A 21,229-nucleotide genomic window follows, 5' to 3' on the forward strand; every position below is an offset into this window, starting at 1 on the left:
CTGTCTAGGTCCTGTATCCCATCATGAAGTGGTCCTGTTACTTTTCTATCTTAACCAGCTGTCTAGGTCCTGTATCATATCATGAAGTAGTTCTGTTACTTTTCTATCTTAACCAGCTGTCTAGGTCCTGTATCCGATCATGAAGTAGTCCTGTTACTTTTCTATCTTAACCAACTGTCTAGGTCCTTTATCCCATCAAGAAGTAGTCCTGTTACTTTTCTATCTTAACCAGTTGTCTAGGTCCTGTATCCCATCATGAAGTAGTCCTGTTACTTTTCTATCTTAACCAACTATCTAGGTCCTGTATCATATCATAAAGTAGTCCTGTTAGTTTTATAGCTTAACCACCTGTCTAGGTCCTGTATCATATCATGAAGTAGTCCTGTTACTTTTCTATCTTAACCAACCGTCTAGGTCCTGTATCATATCATGAAGTAGTCCTGTTAGTTTTCTAGCTTAACCAGCTGTCTAGGTCCTGTATCATATCATGAAGTAGTCCTGTTACTTTTCTATATTAACCAGCTGTCTAGGTCCTGTATCAGATCATGAAGTAGTCCTGTTAGTTTTCTATCTTAACCAACTGACTAGGTCCTGTATCACATCATGAAGTAGGCCTGTTACTTTTCTATCTTAACCAACTGTCTAGGTCCTGTATCATATCATGAAGTAGTCCTGTTAGTTTTCTATCTTAACCAACTGTCTAGGTCCTGTATCATATCATGAAGTAGGCCTGTTACTTTTCTATCTTAACCAACTGACTAGGTCCTGTATCACATCATGAAGTAGGCCTGTTACTTTTCTATCTTAACCAGCTGACTAGGTCCTGTATCATATCATGAAGTAGTCCTGTTAGTTTTCTAGCTTAACCAGCTGTCTAGGTCCTGTATCATATCATGAAGTAGTCCTGTTACTTTTCTATCTTAACCAACTGTCCAGGTCCTGTATCATACCATGAAGTAGTCCTGTTACTCTTCTATCTTAACCAGCTGACTAGGTCCTGTATCATATCATGAAGTAGTCCTGTTAGTTTTCTAGCTTAACTAGGTCCAAAATTAGGTTTAATAATATGGTGAGCAAACTGGTCCCTTTAATTCAAAACAAATTTTAATAAAACAAAACCAAATGCTGACATGAATACATCAATTAGATTTTCATTTTGAAGATGTTTTGATGAAAGATATGAGGAAGAAATTTCAAACTTAATGAAGTTCTCTGAAATACCACATGTAAAAGGGTTCACTAACAGTATCTGAATATAAGATGTCATTCAAAACTAAAGCTACATCCAAACATACTAGTTGTGTGTTAATATTTTTAGTTATACATTATAATAAATAATTATGATATATTGTTATTTTTTGTCCTGCACTATAAGCACATTTACACTGGTCTGTTTAAAAAACATGTGAATCAAATATTAACTTACTTGAAAGATTCTAAAGTGATACTAATTTCATTTGGTAAAAGAGTTTCTTTGATTGTCTTGCTGTCACTAGGAAGATTATATAAATATATATATATATATACACACAAACAAATATATATATATATACACACACACAAATATATATATATATATATATATACACACACACAAACAAATATATAATTCTAAATTATAATATAAGTACAAAGTGTAAATATATCTCAAAGATGTAAGATATGATTAAAGGGAAGACCTACAGTGCTAAGCCTGAAATAATAAGAGTTAGAGACTACAGCAGATTAATGTATTCAGATCCAGTATGTCTCATGTTAAACAATTGTTTAAAACAGAAAATTGTATCAAAAAGTTGTAAATTCCAACCAATACTCTGAACCTTGTCTGATGGATATTTTTTTATGCTGTATCTTTAGTTTTAATTATTTGTATACACTAGTTAGCTTGGCCTGTTTGAACATGACTGAAACATTGTTAAAGTTAGAAAAATGTAAAAGTTTTTCAAAAGAACTTAGAAACTCATAATATATATAACGTATTAAATATAAATATATATAACGTATCTTTGTACCTACTTTTTTCCAGATTCATTTTTTCCACCTTTAATGTAACACAGAAAAACATTTATTAACACAAATTCATTATGATACTAAATAACATTCCTTAATATTCTCTCCATCATTGTATAGAAAACAAACAAATTTATATTTATTTATGCAAAACAATGTTTATGTTCCACATTAAACTTTTTTAAAAATTAGAAATGACTCTGCATGTTTTAGTATTTTCTGCTACCATCACCAAAAGTACAAATCTATACAAAAAGTGGACTTTACATGAAAATCAACACACTCACTGTAATTCACCATTAACACCACATCTCTATTTAACAAATGATTATTTGATTTACAATACATAACTTCAATAGATAATAAACTCATTTACTGTCTTGGGTAAATTTAAAATTATTGTTTTATGTCACTGACCTGTTTCAACAATGCGCAACCTGTTTCTACAATATGTCTGACCAGTATTGAGCCAATTGTTTCTACAATATATCTGACCAGTACAGAACGACCTGTTTCTACAATGCATTTGACCAGTACCAAATCGACTGTTTCTACAATGCGTTTGACCAATACTGAGCAACCTGTTTCTACAATGCATTTGACCAGCATTAAGTGTCCTGTTTCTACAATATGTCTGACCAGTACAGAACGACCTGTTTCTACAATGTGTTTGACCAGTATTGAGTCGACTGTTTCTACAGTGCGTTTGACCAGTATTAAGTGTCCTGTTTCTATGATACATTTGACCAGCAGAGACCCAAACATACTTTTATTATGTACACAACCTTTGCATTCATTAATGGTGCATTTAAAGTCATGTCTAGTTTGGCAAGTACATTTTTGTGTCCTTCAAACTTAATATATACACAGCTTTCTGTAAAACAGTTTTTATTTTTAGTGCTAGGAACTATTCTTTTACTTTTATTAAATGGCTTAAAAATAAGAAAATAATTAAGTTTTCTAATTACATCGGTAGTTTGGCTAGTTCTACCATTTATGTATGTTAATATCAGAAAACAAAAATACAAGTGAAATTTAATTACGCAATGCATTATTACTGGAAAAGAAACTGTATAGCAACATCAACACACAAACAAAAGGTATATATCAAACTACATGTGAATGTAACAAACCTCATAATGGTCAAACTAAACATAATTTTAAATTCCACATTAATAAACAAAGGTTGTGTACACAAAGAAGAATGTTAACTTCTCCATTGACTGAACACACCTAACTCTCCAAACCTCTTTCGTGAGATTTTTACTAACTTAAATTTAAAATTGGATTAAATCACTTTAATATATTTTAATGTAATTAGTATTAGTAAGTACATTAAAAGAAACTTTTTAAAGAAACAGCAAGAAGCTGATATAGACTGTTGGCACAGATGGTCAATGCATGTTTCTAGCTGACTCTCATTAGCAGAAGGGAAATTTCCAACAATTTCTTCCCATGTAAAACAACATTCTAATATTTCCACGTTTAAGAAAGTTGTACTTACAATGGAAGCAGTTTGTTGACCAAGGGTTAAAGCAACTCAAAGGGTTAAATTAACTCAAATGGCAAAATGGATTTAAAAAAATACTCACATTAAAAACAATGTAGAATGTTTACAATGTAATATGTTTAGATTATCATGTCTCCTGAGGGCACAAGCTTCCTTGAACAAGAAAAATAATTAAGTTTGGCCTAGTTTCATTTATCATACTGAACTTACTTGTTATACACAGGATAGAATCTAATATTTTATTCAAAATAAAACAATACTGGGATGTATACATGGACACTTTTTGTTTGTTGTTGTACAATTTCCATTCATTGTAGAATGTGTATGTGTGTTTTCTTATAGCAAAGCCACATCAGGCTATCTGCTGAATCCACTGAAGGGAATCGAACCCTATAGATGTGAGTGATCTGTCATGAAAAACTGGCATGTTTTGAAATTCAGAAAGATCAAGATATACAATTTTTTATGAGAATCAACCTTTTTTTGTTATTTTACTGAGGCTTTCTGCAATTTATATTAATATCACAGCATTCAGTTACAAAAGAATCAAAATCACTGTTCATAACTTCACATTTATTCAATTATAAATAAAATTTTAACAGCCAATCATTGAACTGAAAATGTAATTAAATATTTATTTCTTCTTAAGGAACAAATGATATTTTGACAATATCTAAACCCTGTGAAGTCAGCTTCAAGCTTCTTCATAAAAATCTGCAAGACCTGCACAAACTAGAATTTTAAGATGCAATACTTGACCAAGAATGACGAACATGAGAGAAAGTTACACAAAATGATCAATATTCCAACCATGTACCAGATAACATCATGTTAAAAATAGCAATTGTAAAAACTTATACTGATGCCAATGTACATCATCACATACAAATTAGAAGGACTGCATGTGACTGCACATTAACGACAAAGTTATGAATTATATACATCTAGCAGTTGCTCTGCAGGATGTAGCAAGTGCACATTTTACCAGGGGACTTCCTCAGCTACCAGAACATTTTGACAACACTGTTCCAGTAACCACCAACATGTCTATCTACAGTCCTTAGATCTACTGGTGGAAAGATAAACTCTCAAGTCAAAAGGTGTAACTTCTGCTGGATGTGAATATATAGTTCAGTAATTTTTAAACTAAGAGTGTAACATTATTACTTAATCTCACAATTCACTAAAACATATTACAACTAACACAGAATTTTAAGCAACAACAAAACCACAAGAATCAAAATCTATCACAGCACTCACTTGCTGCTCCTGTAGACTTTAAGTCAACACCACCTAATCCAATGGGTGCTGAAGTTGTTGGTATTGATGTGGTAACATTCAAACCACTTTGACCTAGTCCAAATCCACCCAAAGATGGAGCCACAGAAGTCCCTGCAAAACCATATTATGTACAAGAGAGCTTCCTACTTTCTATCATCTAGAAATACAGGGAGCAGCTAACCATGTTTACAGATAATAGTTGGTATTTACCAAAATTTTAGTGTGGTACAAATATTAGATTAACACACCTAAAACTTTTTAAATCTACTGAGAAATTAAATCACAGCCATGTTGTTACAAATCCTGTTAGTCTTAAAGAAAAGCCAGAGAACTAACCACACACACACAAAAAAGACATTAAAATATACCACTCAGATACTTCAAAACAACAAGTTATTAAACTATTCAACTATGTGATCTATCGAGTTCATTTTTAAGTTTATCTACATAGGTAAATATTAACATGAAATAACTTATCTCTTAAACAATTTAAATGTTTAATTTCTAACTCATAAAATGTTTTCTGTAGCCACAATTTACCTTTAACACTTTTGCAAAGGGTCATGAGTTAAAGGCCACATCATCTCATTTGTTGATTTACATTTAAAATTGTATTGAACTACTATTTAATGAATCTATGTCAATAAGTTTGGTATCAAATTGAACAATAGTTCAACAGTTAATATTATATACGAGTTAATTTCTTAAAGTAAATATTAAAAGAACACACCTAAATATACATTTTAGCAAGTCACATGGTATGTTGAATGTAGCATTGTTTAAAATTAGATATTTGTGATGTCAAAATACAAAGTCTGTAGTTTTGTACAAATTAGGTATACACATCGCTAATACTAACAAGCTAGAATATAAAATAAGAACTTCATATCTTTTTATTCTGCCGAGATATGGCTTATGTACTGACTCAAACACGGTGACCCCTGTTCAACTTTTTAAAATGGTCCCTTATATACTCTTATTTCAACGTACGACATATGGATCACAACTCAGAATGTCCCCTAGTGGTTTTCTCACCCACTTTAATCTGTGAAAAGGCAACCATGTTCTTTTGAACCAAGACGTCAAGGAAGTAGGTTGTATCTTTAGTTTCATATTTTTTTACCTAAATACAAATTAGTTATTACACTAAATAAATTATAATAGAATTCTATGGTATTTTGATATAGTAATTTATCATTTATTTGGTTATTCAACTGTGTGTTTGTGTGTGTGTAAACCTTCAACAATATATTTTGTTTCATATCCTTCACGTGCAAAATTTTAAAAAGGCTTAGCAACCAAGTTCAAAGATTGTAGCTGGAAAGATAACTGTTTGCTTTATTTCTTTATTTATTATTCTATGTTTTAAGAAAAATAAATTTAATAACTTATTTCTAAATAGTAATAATCTATATACATATATAAAGTATAATAATTGAAATGTGACTGTATATTACAAAATACTAGTGTACTAAAACAGTCAAGACAGCATCACTTTGTAAAGACCACAGGTCAGTTTTATATTTTTGGATATATATATAGAGTGCATGTGAACAAAAGCAATACAAGCTATGTAATGTTAGCTAGGCATGACTGGAATATTATATATATAATCTTATGAGATTTAAGCCACTTAGACATTTGTATTTCCTCAGTATAATTTGTCTTAATTATAGCATGAAATAAACAATTTATTTTTATTTCTTTTATTTATTTATTTATCCAATGATTATGAAGTCAGTCAAATTAACACGTCCCACACAGTTAGGGTATAGAATATAACACACAGAATATAAATTCTTACTAAAATCAAACATTTAAAATGTATTTAGCAGGTTTTAGAGATTATGAAAATAATATTTGAGATCTTTTAGGATGAAATTACTTTGCTCTCAGTCTAGCAATGAGATCCTCAACGTTTTCACAAACACATTTTAGTACAAATACTGCATTAAAGAAACCTGATTTTGTGTGTGTAAAAAATGGTAATGTTCACTAGAAGTCTCGGGAATTTTGTAACACACATACTGTATCAAAGTTATAGTACAAATAATTAACATGTACAAATATGTATACACATTTGTGTATATCATACCTAGCCTACTGCAAAAGGGTTAAACTGAATTTTAAAATTAATTTTTAAAACTTTGAATCAACTAAGCAAGTACCTAATGCAACTCCAGTGGAAAGGCCTGTAGTTGTACTGGAAGCTGGTAAACCCATGAAAGAGCTTCCAGTAACTCCTGCCGTGACACTTGTTGCTGGCTGTGTGCTCATAAGACCACTGAAAGGTGCCGAAGCTGTTGTTTTGTTTCCAAAACAACTTAAGGTATTTGTTCCTGAAAACAATCAGTTTACCTTAAAAAATGTCTAAAGTATTTTATTGTTATGGTTTATCTAACAATCAAGTTTAAAATAAAATATTAAAATAACAATTGTTGACTCACCAACTTAGAAAAGTTAAATATATTACAGCTTTCTGTAACCCATTACTTACTTTTCTAATATAAATTTTTTTGAGTAAAATATATTTAACACTCCTATGAAAAGTGGGGCCTAATAGGCCCCAGAGCAACTTGAAAGGTTATTAATATTAGGCTAATAATTTTGTTTTTAAATGAAATTGCCATTTAAATCCATTAATGAATGGATTAACGAAATTCCCACTGTCCCTATCTACTATCTAGCAAAAACCACAGCCAGGGGAACGTGCTTGGAGATATCAGGACTAGAAATGTCTTTTCGTAGGAGTGTTAAAGATTGTTATTTTACAGTCTAACAAAACAGTTTTTTTACTTATGTAACCTAAATTTTTCATACCTGTAACATTACTTCCTGTTTGGGAACCAAAGAGAAGAGGAAGAGAAGTGGGTTGACTTGTAGTGGTACTGACGGTGAAAAACATTTCTTTGTCAAGCATCATGCAAACAGTACAAAACATCAAACATTACAACAATAAAATCAGAAACTCTAACTGCATAGAATTTAAACATTAGTTTATGTCCACCCAACAAAACCCTTACTTTATAATTTAAATATGTACAGCACAACTGTAGTTATAACACATGCTTAAAACTCATCTTAACTCTGTCAGTGTTTAAAACTGGTGAATTAACTTTAGCATGTTTGTCAGAGTTCTCATTTTTCATGTTTAATTGGATGGACTCGCATTATGTCTCAGAGCATTAAGTTATTAGTATATCAGCTGAGTGTCACATATGGGTTACTAGTTTTTGTTAAACTCAGGTTTTTAGTTTCATTTAACAACAAACACCATATTAAAATGTTTAAGGCAACTTACCTCACAATCTATTTAAGTTCAAACAGAGAAACAAACAATAGTTAAAATTACGTGTATACACTATAACAGTCAAGTCAGAGGTTATCTGCTACAGAGACATTTTGTGTATCTATGTTGTGATAGTCAAGTCAGGGGTCATCTCCTACACAGACAATTTGTATATCTATACTGTAATGGTCAGGTCAGGAGTCATCTGCTACAGAGACATCTTGTGTATCTATACTGTGATAGTCAAGTCAGAGGTTATCTGCCACACAGACATTTTGTGTATCTATATTGTGATAGTCAAGTCAGTGGTTATCTGCTACAGAGACATCTTGTGTATCTATACTGTGATTGTCAGGTCAGAGGTTATCTGCTACACAGACATTTTGTGTATCTATACTGTGATAGTCAAGCCAGAGGTTATCTGCTACAGAGACATCTTGTGTATCTATACTGTGATTGTCAGGTCAGAGGTTATCTGCTACACAGACATTTTGTGTATCTATACTGTGATAGTCAAGCCAGAGGTTATCTGCTACACAGACATTTTATGTATCTATACTGTGATAGTCAAGCCAGAGGTTATCTGCTACAGACATTTTGTGTATCTATACTGTGTTATCTGCTACACAGACATTTTGTGTATCTATACAGGTCAGACATTTTGAGTCATCTGCTACACAGATATTTTGCGTATCTATAGCGTGATAGTCAAGTCATGGGTTTCTTTCTTGGAACTTAAACGTGATAGCTTCTTCATGAAAGCAATGAATTCACACCCACCAGTATAGCCAAATGTGGTAAACACCAGTCAATGCAGATTTCCTACATCAAGGTTCTACCAATTGAGCTCTGCGGGCTCAAATCCACCCCTCCTATCAATTATAACATCAAGAAAGGTAATATCCATACTATAGATAAAATTACACAGACTTTTACCTAACACCAGTGAAACCTCCAACAGACTGTTGAGTTTGAGGTTGTAATCCAAATGAAAATCCACGATTTGTACTGCTCATATTTCCACATTCACACTGGCTACAGTATCTGGAAATCACAAAGCAACAGACTTGATAATAATAACCCAAAACATTTAATGAAATAGGTAATTTCTCATTAATAATTATCATACAATTATCATACTTGGACTCACAAAAATCTTAAACTTTATTTCATCTTTCCTGTTATCTTCAGGTAAAAACAGACTTTTATTTTAACAATCATTCTTGGTCTGTAAACCTTAATAAGATCACTTTCTCGAGAGAAAATACAGGTTAAATCTATCCCCATACGACAACCTAGTAGCCTTCCTTTCCAACAAGTCAACTTCCCATCTTATTATATGAAACCAAAACTGTACACAGTATTCTAGGTGAAATCTAGTAATTTGTACATGGAATTATCCCTTCTAACTTGTAATCAATTTGCATAATATACCATAAGATTATTTTAGCTTTACCACTAGCAACAGACCATTATCTTGATGACTTATTGAACATAATACCAACTTGATACTGCAGACAAAGCTAAATGATCAGTGAAATTTCATAATTAATTGTCAAGTTCATTAATTTATTACATTCAACTAACTGACTATTCTCACAAGAGAGACTTGGATATATGGATTTATCAAAAAACAGTAAAACATTATTACTTTAATAACAACATTATTACTTTAATAACAACATTATTACTTTAATAATAACATTATTTTAATATAACATCATAACTTTAATAACAACATTATTTTAATTATAACATCATAACTTTAATAACAACATTATTTTAATTATAACATCATAACTTTAATAACATTATTTTAATTATAACATCATAACTTTAATAACATTATTTTAATTATAACATCATAACTTTAATAACATTATTTTAATTATAACATCATAACTTTAATAACAACATTATTTTAATTATAACATAATAACTTTAATAGCAACATTATTTTAATTATAACATCACTTTAATAACAACATTATTTTAATTATAACATCATAACTTTAATAACAACATTATTTTAATTATAACATCATAACTTTAATAACAACATTATTTTAATTATAACATCATAACTTTAATAACATTATTTTAATTATAACATCATAACTTTAATAACATTATTTTAATTATAACATCATAACTTTAATAACAACATTATTTTAATTATAACATCATAACTTTAATAACAACATTATTTTAATTATAACATCATAACTTTAATAACAACATTATTTTAATTATAACATCATAACTTTAATAACAACATTATTTTAATTATAACATCATAACTTTAATAACAACATTATTTTAATTATAACATCATAACTTTAATAACAACATTATTTTAATTATAACATCATAACTTTAATAACAACATTATTTTAATTATAACATCATAACTTTAATAACAACATTATTTTAATTACAACATCATAACTTTAATAACAACATTATTTTAATTACAACATCATAACTTTAATAACAACATTATTTTAATTACAACATCATAACTTTAATAACAACATTATTTTAATTACAACATCATAACTTTAATAACAACATTATTTTAATTATAACATCATAACTTTAATTATAACATCATTACCTTAGATACTCCAACAGTAAATTAAATATTAATTTTACCTACAATTTTATTATTATGACATCAGTTTAATTTATTCATAATATTAATTACATGACACTAATTGATATTAACTGGTTACTTCTACTGTCGGGACAATTTAACAGGTTTTACCAACCTAGTTGTACAATTTTAACAGACTTCACTGACATAGTTAAACAACTTCACAAACAAGTTTTTCCATTTTATATCAAAATTTTGGGTAAAATATTCTTGGATGTCAAATTCCAAATGTCAAGCTTTGAACTCTTTACAGAAAGTGAAAAACCCATGCAGTCATCCAACAATCAGACCATTTGTCTCAGGTGTAACAGTTGTTACAGATAATACACATTAAAAACAACCAATTCACAACTTAATTAAATTTGTGTCTCTTCTGATTACAAACTATCAATGTTAGGGCTAAACTCATGAGACCTGACCAATTAATAGGTTCCCTGAGAATACAGAGAATTCAACGACTTTCTTTTATTTCACTGAAAAGTGTGTAATGTATTTGAAAAGTACAGAAACCATGTAACATCTAAAGCCTCAAATATTGCTTACATGCACAAGCCTAACATCCATCTCAAAACATAATGTACTTATTATCTATGATTACTCTGAAATTTGTAACTGTATTCGAACACCAAAATTAATGTGTTTTTTTTTTCTTTTCACACACACATTTGCTAAAATTTCTGTGTAAATGTACTTATATGAAACATGTTTTTGTGCCCATACTCATAAATCTGTGCAAGAAATACTTGGGATTTCAGGTTCTTGTGAACCCTGGTATTCTCAAGGATGTAACTTACAAAAAAAAAATTTTTGTAAAAATTATATGCTTTCTTTAATATTAGTTTCATTAATGGTATTCATTAAGATGTTGATACATATACTAATTTATATTACCTATATATATTACAAGAATTACTTTACATTCAGTGATTACGAGAAAACCCATTTGTAGAGAAATATATATGTAAAACGGCTGGTTTGGGTTGAGAAAATTTTATGTAGAGGAGCGAACAACGTTTCGACCTTCTTCAGTCATCGTCAGGTTCACAAAGGTTTACATATAAATTACTTTACATCGTTAGAAGGGTAAAAGGTGCTCTCATTCAAAATTGACAAAATTATTTTGTGAGACATCTGATACAATAAGTATTCTCCAGTTAGAATTTGTGCGACATTTCTAAAGATAATAGGACAAAGGGATGGAAGTTTAAAAACTGTATTTAAAAAAAGGGCTAAACTAAAGTTTATTTTAAGAATATAGTGACTAAGTTTTGAAATAAGCTACAATCTGAAGCATTGGAGGCCAGCATTTTAACATGAGGATTAATGATTTCTTGAACACTGCAGAGCAGTGATGTCGAGAAAACCCACTTGTAGAGAAATATATATGCAAAAACTCTTCTATGTAAAATATTTTCTCAACCCAAACGAGCCGTTTTTGCATATATATTTCAATGCAGAGCAGGTTTAAATTTTTCTTTACTCAAGGTGAAAAATGAAAGGTTAACTTAGGAAATCAGACAACAAAAATGCAGTCCATGAGAGAAATCTAAAAAAAAAAACTAAAAATAGAACAACTGGTTATCTAGTACTAACACTAAAAGAAATCAAACACATTCGCCACTACTAACATTTATGACAACTCATAGAATAACAAATTTATAAGATTCCATTTTCAAAGAAATTATTCTTTCTACTTCTAATAATATTCTATAATATTTATAAAGTAAACATTTACAAGATATCACCGAATTTAGAAACAAACTTCACAAACCTTCTGCGTGTTTCTTAGTTCTATTTCTTGAAAATGAAAGCCAAACGAGGACTAACAGCAACACGTTCAAATTCAATGCTTTATGCCTATTTACTATCTTGAATTTCAACTTTGATTCTCTCCTTATGCTGTGATAAAAGTATATATTCGGATAAGATTAAAAATACTGCACCGAATTTAAAATCTAGTTAAGTTCAAGGTTGATCACTTTTAACATTTTTTAAAACAAATTTTCTGGCTAAAACGTACATGTCTATAAACTTACAGGATATACCTCCCACAATTTGAAATAAGTGAAGTTCTTAACACGAGAGGGAAGTGATATTACGGCAGAAAAATATACATTAAAATGAAAATGTTCGTGAATTTGATACATATAAATGTTTATTGTTTATAACAAGCAAACAACGAGAAGCGACAACAAAGTGGAAAATTCTAATTTTGGTACTTATTTTATACAATGAATTAGTCTCCACTCCAAATCATGAGCTACAGTTTTGATATCATTTTTTCTTAATGTTTAACATCCATGTTTACCAATTTGTCATCTACAAATTATGGTCAGTAATTTGTACTGAAAGCACAATTTGATACTACTTTTACACATTTGTCTTTAATAAAAATGATATAAATTCTTAATACATGAATGAAAACATAGCTATTCCCTTTCCACAAATTATAGAAATAAAATTAACAATAAATCTGACTGTTATTTTATTATAGTCGCATTTTGATACAAGTCTAATAACATTGCTTCTAGCATTTAGGAGAAAAGGTAACACTGAAATATGCTCTCAAAATATGACGTACAATTATTATGGTATCATGTATTTTCTTTTTTTCAGATATATCACTATACACATCAGTGTCTGTATATATTTACTGACAATGAACAATCAGCTGACAATAGAATTATTTGTAAATATGTTTGTTGTTTTTTGGAATTTTGCGCAAAGCTACACGAGAGCTATCTGCGCTAGCCGTCCCTAATTTAGCAGTGTAAGACTAGAGAGAAGGCAGATAGTCATCGCCAACTACCGCCAACTCTTGGGTTACTCTTTTACCAACGAATAGTGGAAATGACCATCACATTATAACGTCCCCACGGCTGAAAGAGCGAGCATGTTTAGTGCTTGATCCTCAGATTACTAGTCGAACGCCTTAATCAACCTGGCCATGCCGGCCCCCGTAAATATGTGGACATACACATTATTAACAAACGATCGGGAAGTTGTATTACATCAGTGTACATTTCTTAAAAAAAATATTTTGTGCATTGTGAGGCAAACACGTTACTATTCGTTACAAGAACCGATATACAATTTAAAACAGAAATTCACAGAAAAATCACCCATACTGAACTATACATTCCTTGGGACTCAGCACATGAAACAAAACAAAAATTCAACATACTAAGAAACCAAATAAACACAGCCATAAAATTATGCTCACCAGATAAAATTAACGATGAATTACACAAAATAAAACAATACTTCATCAACATCAATAAGTTTCCTCCACAAACCGTAGAAAACATTATACGCACACACCTAGACAGAAAGCAAAATCAACCAACAAAAGTAACTATATCTCACGAATCAAAAAATCACGAAACCATATACTGCTGCATACCATATATTACTGACATCCGCAGACAAATAACCAACATTTGGCAAAAACTAGTAACAAAATATGACATTCCAATTAATACCAAATTTATTCAAAAACCAGGCACAAAACTGAGATCTATACTATGTAAAAACTACACTGACAAACACCAAACCAACATTATTTATAAAATACAATGTAATAACTGCTACGACTTCTATATTGGAGAAACAAGTAGCAAAATGGAAACCAGATTCAAAGAACATAAAAAGTCACCTTCACACGTTTTCAAACACTGCAAGTCAAATAAACACAACATAACCATAGAAAACACTCAAATACTAAATAAAGTAACAAACATAAACAAACGCAAATTTAAAGAAACCTTACCTTTACAACAACTTAAACCCAAAATAAACCAATACAAAGGAACACCTTTATACCTATATTAAATATAATAAAGTAAATAATATAAAATTATATATTGAAACATCTAACACCACCCTCTACATTCCGACTCTCAGTTACACAACCCTTTCCAAACACATGGTCAGCTTCCGGTCAGTTACCTCTTTCTCTACAAGTGGGTTTTCTCGTCATCACTCACGTTACTATTCAGTATGAATTTATACATCCAATTTTCCTTTGAGATAAACTCATGAGTGAAATTTAATCGGTAACTGTTTGTAGTCCTATTGGAATTGTGGCCCGACATAGCCAAGCGTGTTAAGACGTGCGATTTGTAATCCGAGGGTTGTGAGTTCGCATCCCCGTCGCGCCAAACATGCTCGCCCTTTCAGCCGTGGGGGCGTTATAAAGTAACGATCAATCCCACTATTCATTGGTAAAAAGAGTAGCCCAAGAGTTGGCGGTGGGTGGTGATGACAAGTTGCTTTCCCTCTAGTCTTACACTGCTAATTTAGGGACGGCTAGCACAGATAGCCCTCGAGTAGCTTTGTACGAAATTCAAAAAACAAACAAACAAACCTACTGGATTTGCACCATCTCTAGCACCTCATGCATAATAAAACTTTATAATTTGTTTTATAACATTTTCATGGTGCTATACTGTCTCTTGTCTTGCAGCCATAAGGTGTCAGTTCTCTGCATATGCACACATTACTAACAAATGTCAATCAGGTTAACATCAGTTTGGTTTGGTTTGGTTTGATTTTACTGTCGTGTAAAGCTACACGATAGCTATCTGGCCATGCCGGGCCACAAATCCAATAGGAATACAAACAGTTGCCGATTAAATTTCACCCATCAGTTTATCCTTTATAAGGTAATATTAAACAAGAGGAGCGTGTATGTGTCCCTCCATAAGGTAGTATTAAACAAAAGAAACGTGTATGTATCCCTCCAAAAGGTAGTATTAAACAAGAGGAACGTGTATGTATCCCTCCATGAGACGATATTAAACAAGAGGAACGTGAATGTATCCCTCCATGAGGTAGTATTAAACAAGAGGACTGTGTATGTATCCCTCCATAAGGTAGTATTAAACAAGAGGAGCGTGTATGTATCCCTCCATAAGGTAGTATTAAACAAGAGGAACGTGTATGTATCGCTCCATAAGGTAGTATTAAACAAGAGGAGTGTGTATGTATTGCTCCATAAGATAGTATTAAACAAGAGAAGCGTGTATGTATCCATCCATAAGGTCGTACTAAACAAGAGGAGCGTGTATGTATCCCTTTATAAGGTAATATTAAACAAGAGGAGCGGGTATGTATCCCTCCATAAGGTAGTATTAAACAAGAGGAACGTGTATGTATCCCTCCATAAGATAGTATTAAACAAGAGGAACGTGTATATATCACTCCATAAGGTAGTATTAAACAAGAGGAGCGTGTATGTATCCCTCCATAAGGTAGTATTAAACAAGAGGAACGTGTATGCATCCCTCCATAAGGTAGTATTAAACAAGAGGAACGTGTATGTATCGCTCCATAAGGTAGTATTAAAAAAGAGGAGCGTGTATGTGTCCCTCCATAAGGTAGTATTAAACAAAGCAGCGTGTATGTATCCCTCCATAAAGTCGTACTAAACAAGAGGAACGTGTATGTATCCCTCCATGAGGTAGTATTAAACATGAGGAACGTTATGTATCCCTCCATGAGGTAATATTAAACAAGAGGAGCGTGTATGTATCCCTCCATGAGGTAGTATTAAACAAGAGAAGCGTGTATGTATCCCTCCATAAGGTAGTATTAAACAATAGGAGCGTGTATGTATCCCTCCATAAGGTAGTATTAAACAAGAGGAACGTGTATGTATCCCTCCATAAGGTAGTATTAAACAACAGGAGCGTGTATGTATCCCTCCATAAGGTCGTACTAAACATGAGGAACGTTATGTATCCATCCATAAGGTAGTATTAAACAAGAGGACTGTGTATGTATCCCTCCATGAGGTAGTATTAAACATGAGGAACGTTATGTATCCCTCCATGAGGTAGTATTAAACAAGAGGAACGTGTATGTATCCCTCCATAAGGTCGTATTAAACAAGAGTGGCGTGTATGTATCCCTCCATAACGTGGTATTAAACAAGAGGAGCGTGTATGTGTCCCTCCATGAGGTAGTATTAAACAAGAGGAGTGTGTATGTATCCCTCCATAAGGTAGTATTAAACAAGAGGAGCGTGTATGTATCCCTCCATAAGGTAGTATTAAACAAGAGGAACGTGTATGTATCCCTCCATGAGGTAGTATTAAACATGAGGAACGTTATGTATCCCTCCATGAGGTAGTATTAAAAAAGAGGAACGTGTATGTATCCCTCCATAAGGTAGTATTAAACAAGAGGGCGTGTATGTATCCCTCCATAAGGTGGTATTAAACAAGAGGAGCGTGTATGTATCCCTCCATGAGGTAGTATTAAACAAGAGGTCTGTGTATGTATCCCTCCATAAGGTAGTATTAAACAAGAGGAGCGTGTATGTATCCCTCCATGAGGTAGTATTAAACAAGAGGTCTGTGTATGTATCCCTCCATAAGGTAGTATTAAACAAGAGGAGCGTGTATGTATCCCTCCATAAGGTAGTATTAAACAAGAGGAGCGTGTATGTATCCCTCCATAAGGTAGTATTAAACAAGAGGAACGTGTATGTATCCCTCCATGAGGTAGTATTAAACAAGAGGTCTGTGTATGTATCCCTCCATAAGGTAGTATTAAACAAGAGGAACGTGTATGTATTGCTCCATAAGATAGTATTAAACAAGAGAAGCGTGTATGTATCCATCCATGAGGTAGTATTAAACAAGAGGAGCGTGTATGTATCCCTCCATAAGGTAGTATTAAACAAGAGGAGCGTGTATGTATCCCTCCATAAGGTAGTATTAAACAAGAGGAACGTGTATGTATCCCTCCATAAGGTAGTATTAAACAAGAGGAACGTGTATGTATCCCTCCATAAGGTAGTATTAAACAAGAGGAGCGTGTATGTATCCCTCCATAAAGTAGTATTAAACAAGAGGAATGTGTATGTATTCCTCCATAAGGTAGTATTAAACAAGAGGAACGTGTGTGTATCCCTCCATAAGGTAGTATTAAACAAGAGGACTGTGTATGTATCCCTCCATAAGGTAGTATTAAACAAGAGGAGCGTGTATGTATCCCTCCATAAGGTCGTATTAAACAAGAGGAACGTGTATGTATCCCTCCATGAGGTAGTATTAAACAAGAGGAACGTGTATGTATCCCTCCATGAGGTAGTATTAAACAAGAGGACTGTGTATGTATCCCTCCATGAGGTAGTATTAAACAAGAGGAACGTGTATGTATCCCTCCATAAGGTAGTATTAAACAAGAGGAACGTGTATGTATCCCTCCATAAGGTAGTATTAAACAAGAGGACTGTGTATGTATCCCTCCATAAGGTAGTATTAAACAAGAGGAACGTGTATGTATCCCTCCATGAGGTAGTATTAAACAAGAGGAACGTTATGTATCCCTCCATAAGGTAGTATTAAACAAGAGGACTGTGTATGTATCCCTCCATAAGGTCGTATTAAACAAGAGGAGCGTGTATGTATCCCTCCATGAGGTAGTATTAAACAAGAGGTCTGTGTATGTATCCCTCCATAAGGTAGTATTAAACAAGAGGAGCGTGTATGTATCCCTCCATAAGGTAGTATTAAACAAGAGGAGCGTGTATGTATCCCTCCATAAGGTAGTATTAAACAACAGGAGCGTGTATGTATCCCTCCATGAGGTAGTATTAAACAAGAGGTCTGTGTATGTATCCCTCCATAAGGTAATATTAAACAAGAGGAGCGTGTATGTATCCCTCCATAATGTAGTATTAAACAAGAGGAACGTGTATGTACCCCTCCATAAAATAGTATTAAACAAGAGGAACGTGTATGTATCACTCCATAAGGTAGTATTAAACAAGAGGAGCGTGTATGTATCCCTCCATAAGGTAGTATTAAACAAGAGGAACGTGTATGTATCCCTCCATAAGGTAGTATTAAACAAGAGGAACGTGTATGTATCCCTCCATAAGGTAGTATTAAACAAGAGGAGCGTGTATGTGTCCCTCCATAAGGTAGTATTAAACAAGAGCAGCGTGTATGTATCCCTCCATAAAGTCGTACTAAACAAGAGGAACGTGTATGTATCCCTCCATGAGGTAGTATTAAACATGAGGAATGTTATGTATCCCTCCATAAGGTAGTATTAAACAAGAGGACTGTGTATGTATCCCTCCATCAGGTAGTATTAAACAAGAGGAACGTGTATGTATCCCTTTATAAGGTAATATTAAACAAGAGGAACGTGTATGTATCCCTCCATAAGGTAGTATTAAACAAGAGGACTGTGTATGTATCCCTCCATAAGGTAGTATTAAACAACAGGAGCGTGTATGTATCCCTCCATGAGGTAGTATTAAACATGAGGAACGTTATGTATCCATCCATAAGGTAGTATTAAACAAGAGGACTGTGTATGTATCCCTCCATCAGGTAGTATTAAACAAGAGGAACGTGTATGTATCCCTTTATAAGGTAATATTAAACAAGAGGAACGTGTATGTATCCCTTTATAAGGTAATATTAAACAAGAGGAACGTGTATGTATCCCTCCATAAGGTAGTATTAAACAAGAGGACTGTGTATGTATCCCTCCATGAGGTAGTATTAAACAACAGGAGCGTGTATGTATCCCTCCATGAGGTAGTATTTAACAAGAGGACTGTGTATGTATCCCTCCATAAGGTAGTAGTTCGTATTTTATATACGGAAGATTAAAAGTGTGTCCTCATGGTTTAATGCCAAATAAAGATCTTGTCATCCGTTGATTTTACCATCACGGATCTGGAAATCAGTCGACTGTAATTACTTAATAATTTCTTGCAAAGTGTTTGCTTTTTAGATGATCTCATTGGGAAAAACTGGGCCAAATTTGTTTTCTTGCCATTTAGAGTTATTTCACAGCTTTGTGCTTATGACAGCGGACTATCTGATCATTATATCGCTTGAATGATTTGATGATTTTATCGGTTGGTGTTCCAGAAAATGATAAAATGTCACGTCACAATCAGTCGTATTCCCTCCAAAATGCTTGTACACGGATTATGTTAATGCAGCTGCATTATCCATAAATGTCTCAAAGTCTTGTGTTTTCTCACGTATTTCGATCAATGAATGTTCATCAATAAAAACATTGTAGGAGCTCACAGACCAGTCAGAAGCACTTGTTACTTTAATTTTGAATTTTACATAAAGCTGTTAGAAGGAAAACTACGTTAGCTACACCTAATTATGAAGTGATAGACTAGACGTGAGGCAACTAGTCAACACAACCTACCGAAAATTCTTGGGTTTTTGGCTTGTTTTGAATTTCTTGCGAAGTAACCTGAAAACTATCTTTGTCAGCCCTAACTAATTCAATAGTGATACACTAGAGGTAAGGCCTCTGATCAACACTACTAGCTTCCAATTCTTAGACTACTCTTTTACTAATGACCAGTAGAGTTGGCTATCCCATTATAATAATACAACAGCTGAAGGGCTAACATGTTTTGAAAATATATTCGAATTCAAGACTATCAGCTTGCGAGTTAACTGCCCTAACCACCAAGTCACGTCAGGGACAACTTTATTTGTTCAACTGAAATTAGAAAACATTTTTTATCGCAGTTATTCCTAAAATTGTCCAGTTCTTCTTAATACGTGAATTTACGAAAGACAAAACAAAAATTTGGATATTTGTCAGTTTTAGTTATTTAAGTAAATTTTAAACAAGACCTACAGGAAATCGCTGTATTAGCGATATTTACTTATTTTGGTTTACCATTTTATGTGCATTAATTCATAAATAATAGATTGGTTTGGTTGTTTTTAAGCACAAAGCTACACTATGAGATGCTCTGCCCATCACAGGTATCAAGACCCTATTTGTAGCGTCGTAAATCTGCAAACTTACAGCCGAGCCACTGAAGAGGGTGTGCAACTACCAGATGCACGTGCTATTTTCAAAATCTGAAATATAAACCTGCACCAAACATGATCATGTAAAAAATAAGTTTTATACACGTTACCAACATTGACTGAAATTTTCACATTTTCAACTAGAAGATGCACTAACTTGGCTGTCAATATCTGTGTGACTTTAAATCAAAACTATGCACTTGGTTTTCAGTCTCGTGCTGTTCGTCTTGACCCAAGGACATTTTTAGCAAGAATGTGAATATTTAGCACACGAGTTTTATAATAAGCAGTTTTATAATAAGCACTGGTGGACAACATGACGTATCTAACATAACATTACTAGGCACTTCTTTTAGAGAATTACTGCTAGACAACTTGGTGTATCTAACATAACATTACTAAGCACTTCTTTTCGGGAAGCACTGGTGGACAACATGACGTATCTAACATAACATTACTAAGCACTTCTTTTCGGAAAGCACTGGTAGATAACATGACGTATCTAACATAACATTACTAAGCACTTTTATTCCTCTGTTTACTACTAACAGATAACATGACGTATCTAACATAACATTACTAGGCACTTTTATTCCTCTGTTTACTACTAACAGTTTTCAAAATATCTAACTTTTTACAACAGCCCTGTGGTAAAGATATAGATT

At 32.5% G+C, this 21,229-nt stretch overlaps 1 protein-coding gene across 1 annotated transcript in view; it reads right to left on the reverse strand.

Annotated features, from left to right (window-relative positions):
* LOC143228653 (nucleoporin p58/p45-like) overlaps positions 1-12,808 on the reverse strand; it is a 32,695-nt gene extending 19,887 nt beyond the window's left edge. The window contains exons 1-7 of the mRNA XM_076459894.1: positions 12,783-12,808; positions 9,027-9,134; positions 7,622-7,689; positions 6,970-7,140; positions 4,781-4,912; positions 2,017-2,041; positions 1,427-1,492 (exon numbers count right to left, since the gene is read on the reverse strand). Coding sequence (XP_076316009.1) covers positions 1,427-1,492; positions 2,017-2,041; positions 4,781-4,912; positions 6,970-7,140; positions 7,622-7,689; positions 9,027-9,106 — 542 coding nt within the window. The 5' untranslated portion in view covers positions 9,107-9,134; positions 12,783-12,808. The remainder of the gene's footprint in view (positions 1-1,426; positions 1,493-2,016; positions 2,042-4,780; positions 4,913-6,969; positions 7,141-7,621; positions 7,690-9,026; positions 9,135-12,782) is intronic.
* Between the last annotated feature and the right edge of the window lie 8,421 nt (positions 12,809-21,229).

The sequence above is a fragment of the Tachypleus tridentatus genome, chromosome 10 (genome assembly GCF_004210375.1).
Source record: "Tachypleus tridentatus isolate NWPU-2018 chromosome 10, ASM421037v1, whole genome shotgun sequence".
In the NCBI taxonomy this organism is placed as follows: domain Eukaryota; kingdom Metazoa; phylum Arthropoda; class Merostomata; order Xiphosura; family Limulidae; genus Tachypleus; species Tachypleus tridentatus.